This window comes from Coregonus clupeaformis, unplaced genomic scaffold (genome assembly GCF_020615455.1).
Source record: "Coregonus clupeaformis isolate EN_2021a unplaced genomic scaffold, ASM2061545v1 scaf0440, whole genome shotgun sequence".
NCBI lineage: Eukaryota > Metazoa > Chordata > Actinopteri > Salmoniformes > Salmonidae > Coregonus > Coregonus clupeaformis.
This window is the reverse complement of record NW_025533895.1, coordinates 117,659-133,401: the sequence shown is the minus strand read 5'-3', so window position 1 is coordinate 133,401 and position 15,743 is coordinate 117,659. Positions and strand designations below refer to the sequence as shown.

General features: G+C 43.5%; 3 protein-coding genes across 9 annotated transcripts in view; 1 reads left to right on the top strand and 2 right to left on the bottom strand.

Moving 5' to 3' along the window:
- The first annotated feature begins 562 nt into the window (after window positions 1-562).
- LOC121542985 (tumor necrosis factor receptor superfamily member 14-like) lies at window positions 563-9,054 on the top strand. The gene is made up of 8 exons (XM_041852653.2): window positions 563-1,026; window positions 1,490-1,615; window positions 2,628-2,774; window positions 3,234-3,327; window positions 3,502-3,581; window positions 3,877-3,990; window positions 6,942-7,079; window positions 8,571-9,054. The coding sequence occupies exons 1-8, from the start codon at window positions 945-947 to the stop codon at window positions 8,750-8,752; spliced, it is 963 nt and encodes a 320-aa protein (XP_041708587.1). The 5' UTR covers window positions 563-944; the 3' UTR covers window positions 8,753-9,054.
- A 220-nt stretch (window positions 9,055-9,274) lies between these two features.
- On the bottom strand, window positions 9,275-13,142 carry LOC121542997 (retinol-binding protein 1-like). Its single transcript, XM_041852668.2, has 4 exons — window positions 12,589-13,142; window positions 11,839-12,023; window positions 11,297-11,398; window positions 9,275-10,257 (listed from the first exon to the last, which is right to left on the bottom strand). The coding sequence occupies exons 1-4, from the start codon at window positions 12,662-12,664 to the stop codon at window positions 10,204-10,206; spliced, it is 417 nt and encodes a 138-aa protein (XP_041708602.1). The 5' UTR covers window positions 12,665-13,142; the 3' UTR covers window positions 9,275-10,203.
- Window positions 13,143-13,754: 612 nt separating this feature from the next.
- Window positions 13,755-15,743, bottom strand: part of LOC121542962 (tyrosine-protein phosphatase non-receptor type 6) — a 35,974-nt gene continuing 33,985 nt past the window's right edge. For all 7 annotated transcript variants that reach the window (XM_041852621.2, XM_041852625.1, XM_041852624.1 and 4 more), the window contains one exon: window positions 13,755-14,089. In XM_041852621.2, coding sequence (XP_041708555.1) covers window positions 13,987-14,089 — 103 coding nt within the window. In that variant the 3' untranslated portion in view covers window positions 13,755-13,986. The remainder of the gene's footprint in view (window positions 14,090-15,743) is intronic.

Sequence of the window (15,743 nt, the reverse complement as noted above, 5' to 3'; positions counted from 1 at the left end):
GAGAGAGAGAGATAAACAGAGAGAGAGAGAGAGAGAGAGAGAGAGAGAGAGAGAGAGAGAGAGAGAGCGAGTGTCGGGGGTATATATTTCTGTCTTCATCTACTCATCTCATCATCTAAACACATCTCTCAGCAGCTCTAGATCAGCAGCATTACAACACTATCAGTACAAAGGTTCAGTAAAGAAATAAATGGAGAGAGAGTGACGGGAAGGGGTGGAGTGGTCAGGGGAAGTATCTTATTGTGTTGGTGTGTATTGTGTGCCATATCTGGACACACTGATCTGGAGACAGTGCCAAAAGCAGCCTCTAGAATCCACCTCTCTACAGCTAGTTTACACAGTCCAGAACAGTGCACCTCGTGCCAGAGAGGGAGGGCAGGAAGGAAAGGGGGGAGAGAGAGAGAGAGAGAGAGAGAGAGAGAGAGAGAGAGAGAGAGAGAGAGAGAGAGAGAGAGAGAGAGAGAGAGAGAGAGAGAGAGAGAGAGAGAGAGAGAGAGAGAGAGAGAGAAGCACAGGGCAGATGAGGGGCATCGGGGCTTTCCACTGTGGAGGACAAGCGAGGGGGAAAGAGGTGGGTGAGAGAGGCGAGGAAGGAGCTCTATATTCACTCTGAGAGAATGAAGGAGAGAGAGAGAGAGAGAGAGAGAGAGAGAGAGAGAGAGAGAGAGAGAGATAGATAGAGAGAGAGAGAGAAGACAAAGAGTGAGTGATACTTCAGCGGAAGAAAGAAGTAAAATGCAGAAATAGTGATAGAGAGAGAGAGAGAGCTAGAGACTGAGAGGCGGAGTGTGAAAGGATATACATGAAACTGAGACCAATGGATCAACAACATTGATGGTGAAGAAGAATGTTTTACTTTAATAGTAACGATTTTACAGAGGAGAATTACTGAAAAACACAAACTTTATGATAGAGTCAACATTTTTATATCAATTGGACTAGAGATGGCTAGATTGGAATGCAAAACTGAGGAATACCTTCATGATGCTTCTGGGGTGGAAAGGTGCTGTGAGCGTTGTCATAAAGGTGAGTGACTAATGGTGTGTTTCTGTTGTTCAGATGGCTGTTGGAGCAAGATGTCTGAAAGACCAGTGTTATACATGTGCCACATATACACATTATATTATGTGTATTAACTGTAAATTGCTTTGTCTGCAACATGACCATATTATCAAATGATGAACTGCAGTATAGAGGGAAAAACATCAGCCCCTTTATCTCCACAACATGAACACAAGTGGAGGCTGCTGAGGGGAGGACGGCTCATAATAATGGCTGGAACGGTGCGAATGGAATGGAAACCATGTATTTGATACCATTCCACTCATTCTGCTCGAGCCATTACCACGAGCCCGTCCTCCCCAATTAAGATGCCACCAACCTCCTGTGATGAACACATTACTATGGACAGTATAATACTGTGGCCTATATATGGGTGTATGGATGATCACATTTCTCTGTCATTCTCTCATTCCTAACCCTACTCCAGGACAGTATGTTCGCACCGACTGTGGCAAGTCTACAAAAACAGAGTGTGAAACCTGTCAACATGAATACTACACTGCTGAATTAAACTCCTTGAAAAAATGTTTACCCTGTAGGGTCTGCCATTCCAGTAAGTTCCCCCCTCCTGTCCCTTCCTCCTACTTATTCTGACACTCATTGTTCTCTGAGTAAAATCATCTTCTTATGAAAAATCCCAACACTGTCACTTCCTTTTTGATCTGACTCATTCTCTCTCTCTCTCTCTCTCTCAATTCAATTTCAATTTAAGGGCGTTATTGGCATGGGAAACGTATGTTAACATTGCCAAAGCAAGTGAAGTAGATAGTAAACAAAAGTGAAATAAACAATAAATATTAACAGTAAACATTACACTCAGAAGTTCCAAAAGAATAAAGACATTTAAAATGTCATATTATGTCTATATACAGTGTTTTACCATTGTGTAAATAGTTAAAGTACAAATGGGAAAATAAATCAACATAAATATGGGTTGTATTTACGATGGTGTTTGTTCTTCACTGGTTGCCCTTTTCTTGTGGCAACATGTCACAAATATTGCTGCTGTGATGTCACACTGTGGTATTTCACCCAGTAGATATGGGAGTTTATCAAAATTGGGTTTGTTTTCAAATTCTTTGTGGATCTGTGTAATCTGAGGGAAATATGTGCCTCTAATATGGTCATACATTTGGCAGGAAGTTAGGAAGTGCAGCTCAGTTTCCACCTCATTTTGTGGGCAGTGTGCACATAGCCTGTCTTCTCTTGAGAGCCAGGTCTGCCTATGGCGGCCTTTTTCAATAGCAAGGCTATGCTCACTGAGTCTGTACATAGTCAAAGCTTTCTCTCTCTCTCTCTCTCCGCCCCCCTCGCTCTCTCATCCCCCTTCTCTCTCTCTCCCCGCCCCCCCGCCCCTGCTCTCTCTCTCTCGCTCCCCCCTGCCCCCTCCTCTCTTTCTCGCTCTCTATCCCACCTCTCTCCTCATCTTTTGACCCTATCATTATTTTCACCTCACTTCATATTTTTTTGCCTTTCCCGCTCAATACCTCATCTCTCCCTCTACTGTCCTCTCTCCCTCTCTTTCTCTCCATTCTCTTCTCTCCGTCTCTCTCTCCCTCTCTCAGGTAATAACCAGAGGGTATGGAGTGAGTGTGAAGCCAGTAGGGACAGGCAATGTGTGTGTGTGACTGGTTTCTACTGTACGGACGATGGATGCGAACACTGCCTACCCGTGACCCTGTGCCCTCTGGGGTCAGGGGTCGTGAAAGAAGGTGAGAACTGCCTCCTCACCTCTACACCACAGGAGGTTGGTGGCACCTTAATTGGGGAGGACGGGCTCGTGGTAATGGCTGTAGCGGAATAAGTGGAAAGGTTTCCAATACATCAAACACATGGTTTGATGCCATTCTATTTGCTCCGTTCCAGACATTATTATGAGCCGTCCCCCCCTCAGCAGCCTCCTCACCTCTACACCCTGTTCTAATATTACACACCATTGCCTCTGATGAGCTGATCATGAGTTGGAGATACTAAGGCTGTCATTGAAAAGACACCTGACAAGAAATCAGAGTCTGTAGTCTATTAAGATGCACTCAGGGTAAATGTTTAAACCACTGTGGGTCTTTGGCAGTACAAAACATCTTATTACTCTGTGCTTGTATAATCTGCCGGGTGTGTGTACTTTACTTTGAGCAGCTGACATGTCTGACATCTGTTCCTAAACCCCCCAGCCACCCCCCACAATGACACAGTCTGTGCCCCGTGCCTACCTGGGACCTACAACAACATCTCCGATGCCATCACACGCTGCCAAACACACACCAGGTCAGAACCCTTCACACAAAGTGGCTCTGATTTTTATTAAACGTCAACTCAGTAGGTGCATTTGTTTGACACAAAACGTTTGACATTTTTATAAAGTTGTGGGACTGTGGGGTTAAACTCCTTTCTCTGTTTCACAATCACTTTCTTTCCCCTCTCTCTCGCTCTCTCTCTCAGGTGTGGGGACCTAGGGAGGGAGGTGAAAAGTGCTGGGACTGAGACGACCGATGCTGTGTGTGATGCCATATCTATATCTCGTAGGTCGTATAGCATCTCCTTTATTGCACAGTAGGTGGAAGTATATAGAAAACTAGATGGTATACATGGCATTTTACCAATATTTCTTCCACCTCCCCTCTTTCTCTCTCAGTAAAATTGAATTGATTGAATGATTTATTGACATAAGTAATGTACATCGAATACTGTAAACAAGATTAGAGCACATTACGTTCTCCCTCAGAAATGGTTCAGATAGAGCCTCATATATAGATTGGCTGTTTGTTAGGTTGTTTTGATTGATCCTCTCTCGCTCTCCCTCTCCCTCTCTCTCAGGGTGTCACTGGATACTGCCTACCAGTCTGTGGGCGGGACTAGTGGTGACCTCACTCCTCATCATAATCTTGATCTGCATCTATTGGAGGGCCAAGCGTCAATCTTACATGCCAGGTGCGTATGTCATCACTGCCAACGCCCACACTGAATAAGTGTGTGTTTGTGCACTCCTCATCGTGGATTTAAAAATATTGGATTGATGTAAGCATTAGCTGGAGGGAGTTCCCACCATATTCCTTCATATTACAGGGACTCTCTCTTTGTACTGTAGAAACATTTGTAGGTATTTACTAAGACATTACAATGAAAAATGGTAATAACATTGAAAAATAGGGTTGTTGGTCAGGACCGATGTAGGCGTGGCAGGGTAGACCACTTGGGCAGGCTCAGGTGAGACCCCTTGAATGGGTACCTGGTAGGCTACCTCTTGGACAGGCGCGGGATGGCCCCTTGTACGAGTGCAGGTTGGCCCTTGGACAGGCGCGGGATGGCCCCTAGGTTGGGCACTGGGTAGGCCGCCCCTTGACGGGCGCAGGTTGGCCCCTCGGGCGGTCGCAAGATGACACCTTGGATTGGTGCAGGTTGGCCCCTCGGGCGGTCGCAAGATGGCACCTTGGATTGGCACAGGTTGGCCCCTCGGACGGGCGCGGGGTCATGTTGAAAACCTGTGACATGGATTAGCCAAGGCCCAGGGCGTCAGGAAAGCCAAGGCCCAGGGCGTCAGGAAAGCCAAGGCCCAGGGTGTCAGGAAAGCCAAGGCCCAGGGCGTCAGGAAAGCCAAGGCCCAGGGCGTCAGGAAAGCCAAGGCCCAGGGCGTCAGGAAAGCCAAGGCCCAGGGTGTCAGGAAAGCCAAGGCCCAGGGCGTCAGGAAAGCCAAGGCCCAGGGCGTCAGGAAAGCCAAGGCCCAGGGCGTCAGGAAAGCCAAGGCCCAGGGCGTCAGGAAAGTTGGACACTTTACAGCACAGCAGGGTGTGGCTCCAAGGGGGGAGCGGAAGGAGATGCCATGGCAACAGCGTCGCTGAGGCTCCATTTGGGAAGCGTTTGACAACTCCAAGGCAACTGCCAGCTGATGCTTTGTGTCCAGTGCAGTTGGGAGTTAGGCGAGAGTCTTGGCTGGTCCACAGTGGTGACATTACAGGTTCAGTAGATATATGGGTAGCCCGGGGAAGGGGTGGTGTTGTGTTGCCGGAGCACTGGAGCATCGCTTCGCCATTTCCCACAATGGTGCTTGTTTATGTTGGTAGCCCAAAGACATGATGAATGGAGACAAAGTCATGCTGATAGAGCCCGGTCCTGTTGATGTGTGACCAACCACTCCGCTACTCCCTACAGTGACCAACCACACAGTCCTTCAGGTGAGAAGGAAACACTGTCTTTGCCGTGGTGGATGGAAATCTGCTACGGTACACCTGGTAAACATCATCCAGCTTGAAGGACCATGAAAAATAGGCTAAGGAACCTAGATAGGTAATTTGTTGGATAGATGTCACCAGCAGTACTCGCCGATGACAGAGACAGTGCCAAAGTTCACATATTTATTGAGGACTTGTGGTTAGACATGGTAAAGTTGGATTTGTGTGGTTCTGCAACAAAGGAGAGACATCATGTGCAAGTTGCATAACATAAAAGGTGATAAGGATAAACCTATTAAACCAATACATCTGAAATAATGAAAATAAGGACAGGAAACAAACCTACTCTTAACTTGGACGCACACAACTGGAAAGAAACTGAGAAATGGCTTGACAGGCTTTAAATACAAACGAAGTGTGAATGCGCCTATCAGGGCAGTCCTGATAATTACTGACAGGTGTGTGATTGCATGAGCGAGTCAACAGGTGAAATCAACTTGCTTGAGCAAGTCCATCTCAGCTGTACGCTACTCCACTCTGAGGGCTTTTGTACATACATAGTTATAACCTATTAACAACTTGTTTGTTTCTTTGGGATTACTTTTTTTTAAAGCACCAAACTAGGCCCCATTTGATAGTTAGGCCTACCAATTGTTAAGTAAATGCTCTTTTTGTCTCTCTGTGTGATTTCCCAGCCAGCAGATTTCAGATCAGGTACAGTAGATATTATCTGGTGACAGACACAGAGGCAGTGAGAATTCTTAGTGTTTCTAATCTCTCCTACACAGTGACAATATGCATCACATTGTACAAATATTAGGTGTCAAGGTGCTAGACGTAATTTGGATTGAATGAAAGGAAATAAGGTCATTGCTTTTCACCGTCAGACGTAGGAACTCGCCACTTCCTCTAGAGATGAATCAGATCACAGACAATATGAGTTAAAGTGAAACTTGCATGCATTACTCATATGCTTGATCAGGAGGTGAGTGCACAGCACATCAACCAATGTGAGTCCGAGTGCAGCTAAATGTCACAGGAGCATAAGAGGAGACCCTGTAGACACCACTGCGATTGGCTTCTGGTTATAACATTTATGTTTCAGCCTAATATCTCAAACAAACAGATGTTTGTTGAGAAACGACTGAGCATAAAATGGGGAGTTGAGAGAACATTGTAGGTACACAGAGGATATCTGTGATCTCAAACTGATATCCTCTTTTTGAAAAATGTTGTTTCAATTATATATATACAGTATTTAATTCAAATCAAGCTAAATACAGGTTCCACAGAATAAATAACCGCAGTTAGACTACCCTGTGAAGGTAGAAATAAAAAAACCTGCCTCCAGATTCCATGTAGATCTACTCATCATCAGTTATGAAACTATAGTAGGCATGAAGCAAGCTATTATAGCTTCTTGAGTGTGAGAGACAAAACCACATCCTGTGTCGAGCTTGACACGGTTATTGGAAAACCACATGACACATGTATCACAGCCAGTTAACTCATAGCAAGAAAGCTTTGGGTAAAGTACAGTGGCGTCACTGGTTGAAACATTTTGTGACTGTCCTTTATATCAATGCTTCACCAGTGGCGGTTGGACTTACCCACAATAACAGAAAGTCAGATAAGATGCAACAAGTACATGAATGTTGATAGTGCTACTCAGTGATATCATGTCTGTATGTCTGCCTGCCTGTCTGTCTGTAGCCAACTCCAGTGGTCCTGGTATTCCTGTAGAGCCTGCACCTCCTTCCTTCGCTCCAGCTGAGCTCAAGTTCCCCACAGAGTGCAACAGCCATTGGAGCCTGGACCAGAAATGTACTGAGGCACTCTTCATCAACACAGGTGAAAGTCCCTCAGTGGTAGTTGGAATAGTTCACCACAATTACAAATGTAGCTCCTCTAATGCATACACCACCGGTCAAAAGTTTTAGAACACCTACTCATTCAAGGGTTTTTCTTTATTTTTACTATTTTCTACATTGTAGAATAACAGTGAAGACATCAAAACTATGAAATAACACATATGGAATCATGTAGTAACCAAAAAAGTGTTAAACATATCAAAACATATTTTATATTTGAGATTCTTCAACCCTTTGCCTTGATGACAGCTTTGCACACTCTTGGCATTCTCTCAACCAGTTTCATGAGGTAGTCACCTGGAATGCATTTCAATTAACAGCTGCGCCTTCTTAAAAGTTAATTTGTGGAATTTATTTCCTTCTTAATGTGTTTGAGCCAATCAGTTGTGTTGTGACAAGGTATACAGAAGATAGCCTTATTTGGTAAAAGACCAAGTCCATACCGGGAGACCCATGAGGCGGCGCACAATTGGCCCAGCGTCGTCCAGGGTAGGGGAGGGAATGGCCGGCAGGGATGTAGCTCAGTTGGTAGAGCATGGCGTTTGCAACGCCAGGGTTGTGGGTTCGTTTCCCACGGGGGGCCAGTATGAAAAATAAGTAATGTTTGCACTCACTAACTGTAAGTCGCTCTGGATAAGAGCGTCTGCTAAATGACTAAAATGTCAAATGTAATGTGTTCTAAAACCTTTGACCAGTTGTGTATACCGCATAGAAAGGAGGTATTCAGTGGACCCAGAGAGTAAGTTGGGTTTGTTTACTGAGCTACAGGTTAGCATTAGCATCGTAGAGTGCAGAACAATATGAGTGATCAGACCCTGGTTAGCATGGTTTCAGGGCTCGATTCAATCCGTATCGCCAAAGTTCAGCGCTATAGCGTGATTGAAACTTCGTTCACAGTGACTGCATTCATGGTAAACACTGTATATGTCAGCTCAATCGGAAATTACCTTTAAATTTCAAACACGCTATAGAGCTGAACTTTGGCAATATGGATTGAATCGAGTGCAAGGTATCCACAAGATGAGGTAAGTTTGACACTTTAAATCATCTCCTGACAAATCTCATCACCAAAAACACATACTTTCCATGTGGAGTAGCTATATGTTATAAACCTGTTCATTCGGCTATATTAAACCATATCCATCATTCATAGTACTTCTGCAGCTTCCCAATGATCAATAATGTGATGCAATGATAATGTGATGGCTCTCACTTAGAATGGATCAGATGTAACCTAATCTAAACTGAGGCTGCCAATATAATCAACCATCAGGATGAGTTATTTCTCCATTTGCAAGCGCCTAAAATGAAATCATTAAAATTCAGATTTATTGTTACCTATATGGATACCTTGAGATGGGGCTTGTGTAGGCTTCATGAAGGATAAATACAGTACTTCTGTTTTCTTATTACGTGAGGTTGGAGGAGGGTTATTGTTGTGTGCTCATACTATTTCCATTGTGCATCCCAGCTGTTATTCAGGTTAACGGCTGTACGTCAGACTGTGAAGTTGAGGCCAATAGCTCCACCATAACAATGACAGCGTCAGAGCGATTCAGCCAATCGGATCACAGTAATGGAATGAGAGGAAATGTCATCAGACCCTCCCGCTACCTATCAGAGCCACAGGAAGATGAGTGGCCAGGGACATAATTCTGATTTTCAACAAAGTCTTTTTTTGTATTACTTTTTACAACGAACAAGACCTACATGGAAAAACAGATGCGCAGATTCCTCCTTGAAAGTTCTTGGATACAATACCTTTTTTGAAAGTCACATCTCTGCAATGTAAATTTACTGAACTATAAACATTCTATTAAAGGGAAAGTCACTTATCTCTGCAATGTAAATATACTAAACTATAAACATTATATTAACATTCTTTGATTCTTAGGTCATTGAAAAAACTGTTGAGGAGGGTTTAAATAAAGTGTAACCACTGAGGTCAAATCTCATCATAGCTTCTCTATTGTAAGTTTTTCCAAGGAACTTTCAAAGCCCCGGGCGGTTGCACTTTCCCTAACGAAGACGTGTTGTCGTCTGTAGCATGAATTGAACATCACTGTGGTGGAAAAGAGATTGATGAAGTAATAATAATAATAATATGCCATTTAGCAGACGCTTTTATCCAAAGCGACTTACAGTCATGCGTGCATACATTTTTGTGTATGGGTGGTCCCGGGGATCGAACCCACTACCTTTGCGTTACAAGCGCCATGCTCTACCAGCTGAGCTACAGAGGACCACCCGTAGCTATATAGATAAGATATTCATTTTAACATCATCACAGCATCTGTTCAATGTTGTTTTAACCACAGCATTGGAAATTCTGTCAAAACAGTTGACGATTTAGCAAAGTCCAGAATCTGGCAACACGAGTGGACACTGATTAATTAAGTGTTTGTCGCCCCCTGTAGGATAGGAGTAGCAGCGGCTACCATACGTCAAACTGCTTTACCCTGCCCTCTAGTGTTATCAGGTAGCATTTACAGCTAAATGCAGGCCAACTGAAATCAGTTGCGGGTAAAAGTTGCAGGCTGCATTCACACGGGCAGCCCAATTCTGATATTTTTTTCAACTAATTGGTCTTTTGACCAATCATATCAGATCTTTCCACATCAGATCTTTTTCGGTGCTGATCTGATTGTTCGAAAGACTAATTAGTTTTTAAAAAGATCAGAATTGGGCTGCCTGTGTAAACGCATCCCTTTAGGCACAGACCAAGGGTAAGCATACCTTCCCCAATTCCTAACCAATCGGAGGGAAAAGGTGGTATATTTGAACACAGAACAGCCCCATACAACACAAAAGGGAACATTCAATGGCATTGTGAACTATCGTAGTGGGGAAACACATTGGGAATGTTTACACAGTTCACCCTGCACTGTACCATGACAACATTCAAAATAGACCATTGACAATCTTTCCCACAGTGAAATAGCACACTAATTAAAAAATATCTTCAATTTTGTCCATTAAGTAATGGTTTTAAAACAATGATGATCATATTAAAAAAACTATGGCACTTATATACCAAGTCCTAGACTGTTTTCTAATGAGAATCATGAACGTCGAGTTGATGAACGAGATCCTTCCCAGTGGTTTCAGTCGGCCTTCTTGAAGAGTTGCCTGGCGACTACATCTCCAACTCTCATCTCCTAGAGAGAGCGAAAAAAGGACGGGTTGAGAAGAGGGTGGAGAAAGTGAGAGGAGTTTGGGTGGGTGAGTGTGTGTGTGTGTGAGAGTGAGTGCGTGTGTGGGGAAAGATAATTAATGGACTCCGTCATAATAAAAACGCTGTGCTCTTTTCTCTCCGGACTCCGTAATCCTATCTCCCCAACCCCCACCCCTCCTTTTTTCACCATCTCCTCATCTCCACCCCCCTACCCCCACCCCCCACACGTGTACTTCCCTGCTCTCAATCCCACTCCCCCCACGCCCTCCCTCTCCCTCTTCTTGTGTTACTCCCCAAATCCATCCTCTACTGCCTGATCCCCAGTGGCATTTATTTCCAAACTTCTCTTTCGCATTTGAACAAAATATCAATGAGGTATTGTTTTCTATTAGAAGCATTTGGGAGCTGTTTAATAAAACAATGCTGATTGTTTGAAATCGTAATCAGCATTTGCATGTAATCACAAGCAAAGACAGATTGCCCAACTAAAGTCCATCTCAAGCACAGGCTAAAACAGATACTTGTGATTCTCTTCTCAATCCCTTCACTATGAAGAGTCTTGTTGAAGTCTGTATTTAGCTCATTAAAATGGTAACAAACAATAACCTTTCCTTATTCTTCCTGTTCCTGCCCATTCCTTCACTCTGAAGACTCTTACCAGTGTTTTCCTCCGTTTCTTTCTCCTCCTACGGGCCCCACACATTTCTTTCCCATGTACAGGCAACAAATAAGGAGGATTGAGGGCCATACACCCCCTCTTTTTTTAGAAGGATCTCATTTGTTCTCACACAAACACACGCACGGACACGTGCACGCATACAATTTAGGCAGTGAATAACTTCCATTACCAAATCTGATTTGCATATCCCCCACTTTCGAAATGGTATATCAATTCCAGCATCTTCTTTCCTCCCAAATCTTTCCTGCTCTCCTCCCTTTCTCTGGCCTTGAGTTCAGCTCTATTCCTATTCCCTCCCAGTCTTTATCCCTGTCTGTTAATCCATCCCTCCCTCCATTCTCACCAGGTGTAGCTTGTCTCCCTCCAGCCAGTGTGTCCATCCTCTTCCTTCTTTCTCTCCTCTCTGAACACACACCAGCTTATCACCCTCCCAGTCCACTGTGGTCTAAAAACAGAGAAAAACAGTGTTAACACACACTGTGGTCTCCAAAAACATAAAAGCGCACACAACCACACACAATCAGTGCCTTGTACCACTCTCAGTTTGGCCAGGTCTGAAAACAAGCAACAGGGGGTGTTTATGACAGAAAAACAACAGAAGGTACTCTCTCACAGACGGGCCAAAATAGCCACACACACAGCTGGCAAAAAGTATATTTTCACCCAAATAAAGCAAAGTAGTATAACAAGTACACCTATATGAAGCCAATTAGAGAGAATTTGTACACTCTGAACAAGCCATTAAACAGACAAATATAATGGGGAAAACACCACCAGCTAACAAAAATACATTTAGCCACTGTCTCTACAAACAGCACATGATGAAGAACACACAGAGACCACCCACCCAACCATACATACATGTATAACTGTAAACACACACACCTGACAGACTCGTCCATCCACGGGTCCCAGGTCCTCAGTGAAAACCTGACCCAGTTTGAAATCCATATCAAAGTTCTTAAAGGTGGTGAGTGTGCGGATCTTCATACTGCCCGTGGCCGGGTCGTGGACTATCTGTTTACTGGGCTTCAACATACACACTATCTTCCGCAGGGCAAAATTAATATCTGATGGAGAGAGAGAGCGAGAGAGAGCGAGCGAGGATTAATCAACCAAACATAACACCTTGCCATTCTAGTAATGAGGTAGTGTATCTGGGGCAACATCTCTGACCTACAGCTGTGTCTGTCCTTTTACATCTCCTGTTAATGTCTCCAGATATCACACAGAGACACACACGCAGACACACACACACACCCCTGTCTGTGTCTAGGGTCATTTACAGGCTAAGGCGCCATGATGATCTATCACACTTGGCTCTGGGAATGGGGAAGGCAAGCCTTTGGATGAGTCACTACACCTAAAATGAATCTCAAAGCAGCAGGCAGAGGACAAAAAATATTTAAAAGTTCAGTAAAATAGAATGAATGAATCGTGTTAAATTAAAATGAAAGGAGGCAAGTTGCCGAGGTACAGTAAGCTCTTAACACGTGTCATATTAAATAAAATATAAATGTAATATTACATGTAGCAAAAATAAAACTACACGTATTGGACACTTTTTAACAATGACGCATTTGTAGCTAGTATATGTGGTAACAGACAAAGACATTACGATTCCTATAATCTTACCCAGAGCTGCGAGGTAGTTCTCGAAGTTATCTTGAGACACCATGTGAAAGGTTCCTGTGTAATTTGGTTTAGACATCTTTAAGCCTTTAGTTTTGCAGAGGAACCCAACAAAGAAAACTGTAACCTAAAGTATTGCCTCTTCTCTACAGATATTATCTTTCTTTATTCTTTTCACTGCTCTCACCACTACCGCATTGTTTGATATTAATAACACGTATGCAACCTGTGAGCTAACCCCCTGTCTGCTAGTGTCATTCAGAATACGCAAAACTAACACGCGATAATGGAACGATTGAGCTGCTGGAATGTTTTTAACAGAACCGCGGCAGTATCCACAATGACTGTCCTCTGCTCTCTTTACTCCTTTTATTCCCGGGTATCGATTCCCTGATGCAAACGTTGCACAACCCTTTTAAGTTCCCTATTCGCTCCCTCTCCTCTCCCACGGAAAGCGTAAATTATGTTAACTCCTCCCTACGGAGTTTAATGCAAACGGTTTTTGTTCCACTAATCCTCTTCCTAAAGTGGGAACTGGATAGGTCTGTGGCCTTTGTCTGTGGCCTTTCCGCGTTAATTAAACTGCATTTTTTTTCTCTCTCTCTCTCTCTCTCTCTCTCTCTCTCTCTCTCTCTCTCTCTCTCTCTCTCTCTCTTTCAACTCAAATGTGCTTTATTGGCATTGGAAACATATGTTTACATTGCCAAAACGTGAAAAAAATTAACTAAAGTGAAATAAGCAATCAGAAATTAACAGTAAACTTTACACACACAAAAGTTTTCAAAGTTTCGCTCTCTATCTCCTTCACTATCGCTGGAGGTTGGATAACACATTTGTTCTGTACCACATGCGGAGAAGAGGAAGAGGGAGGCGGGGGGAAAGTTCATAAATCTCACTCAATGTTTTCCTCTCGCTTAGGGCAGTCACTGGGGGTCGTCGGCGATTCTGGGGAGCCCAGTGATGTTGCCAATGTTATTCTATAAACATAATAGCTCATTATAGAGATATGTCTTATCTAAAACTTTAATTGGAATGGCAGAGTGACAGTGTGTTCCCGCTGTGCTAGATCCCGTGGTCATGGCATTTTATTATATTCATTGTAGAATATTCAATAGGCTTTGCACCAATGGATACAATAAAATCGTGATGAAGAAAGAAATGAATGCATATTACTCTGAGCCTTTATTCTCAGCAAAAATGTCAATCCATTACCATGTGCATGGGTGCAGGGGGCCCAGGGCCCAAATCTAGTAGTACTTTGCTTTATAATCTTAATTCTATCACAGACATCAACTTTATATTTTGAAATAAAAAAACACTCTTTAAATCTTTAAAAATAAAAACTTCATATCAAATTCTATATCAAATGATCAGGACACAGCTCTCTCATCCTCTCTTCCTTTATCTTTTTCTCACTGAGCGACTCTTCTTCTCCTCTGATTTCTGCTTCTTCACGTCTTTCTTTCCTTTGGCTTGGTTTTCATACAATTCCTGTTCCTTGTTTCTAAAAGAGAGACAATACAAGAGAGAGGACATAATGTTAGAAACCCGCAGGTTCAAATAGCTGAGAGATAATAATGTAGACTTCTTTGTGTGTAAGGGAAGGAGCACTCTTTGGATCTTCAGTTAGTAGCAGCCCACCAAACAGTACCCTGACAGGTTAACAACACAAGGATAGTGCACAAACTTAATATTAAGAATAAAAACAGGTATTGCCTAGCTTAGGAAATAAACACTCAGAAGTAGCGACAGTGACATGTTTCCCTTCATACTGTACATAGCCAGCTCAGAGCTCTCCAGTGAACTTTGGATTGTGAGCTTACCCACACCACACTGGATTGTGAGTTTACCCACACCACACTGGATTGTGAGCTTACCCACAAGTTTGAGTAGCCGTAGCCTTGACCAGGCGGGCACCAGAGGCCCACGGGGACCACAGTATACTGTGCAGGAATTAGATAAATGGATGAACCAATCAACAGCTTTCCTAACTTTATCAACAGCTTTCCTAACCAATCAACAGCTTTCCTAACACAACTCAGGGCGCTGAGCCACCCATGTCAGGCCAGTGCCAGATTCACACTGTGGTGTATTATCCTGTACTAGAGACAGGGGTTACACTGTGGTGTATTATACTGTACTAGAGACAGGGGTTACACTGTGGTGTATTATCCTGTACTAGAGACAGGGGTTACACTGTGGTGTATTATACTGTACTAGAGACAGTGGTTACACTGTGGTGTATTATCCTGTACTACAGACAGGTTACACTGCGGTGTATTATACTGTACAAGAGACAGGGGTTACACTGTGGTGTATTATCCTGTACTAGAGACAGGGGTTACACTGTGGTGTATTATACTGTACTGGAGACAGGGGTTACACTGCAGTGTATTATACTGTACAAGAGACAGGGGTTACACTGTGGTGTATTATACTGTACTAGAGACAGGGGTTACACTGCAGTGTATTATACTGTACTAGAGACAGGGGTTACACTGTGGTGTATTATACTGTACTGGAGACAGGGGTTACACTGCAGTGTATTATACTGTACTAGAGACAGGGGTTACACTGCTGTGTATTATACTGTATTATACTGTACTAGAGACAGGGGTTACACTGCAGTGTATTATCCTGTACTAGAGACAGGGGTTACACTGCAGTGTATTATCCTGTACTAGAGACAGGGGTTACACTGCAGTGTATTATCCTGTACTAGAGACAGGGGTTACACTGTGGTGTATTATCCTGTACTAGAGACAGGGGTTACACTGCAGTGTATTATACTGTACTAGATACAGGGGTTACACTGCGGTGTATTATCCTGTACTAGAGACAGGGGTTACACTGTGGTGTATTATCCTGTACTAGAGACAGGGGTTACACTGCAGTGTATTATACTGTACTAGAGACATGGGTTACACTGTGGTGTATTATACTGTACTAGAGATAGGGGTTACACTGCAGTATATTATCCTGTACTAGAGACAGGGGTTGGATTATACATGACGTGGGTGCCTCAGGGGCTCTTTCATTACTAGGGCCCAGAGTCTTTCCTGACCATGTGATCTGACCAGGAAGAACTCTGATCCTATAGCCAGCTGTATAACCAGGGTGATCCCTATAGCCTGATTATACAGTCCAAAGTGTTTCCT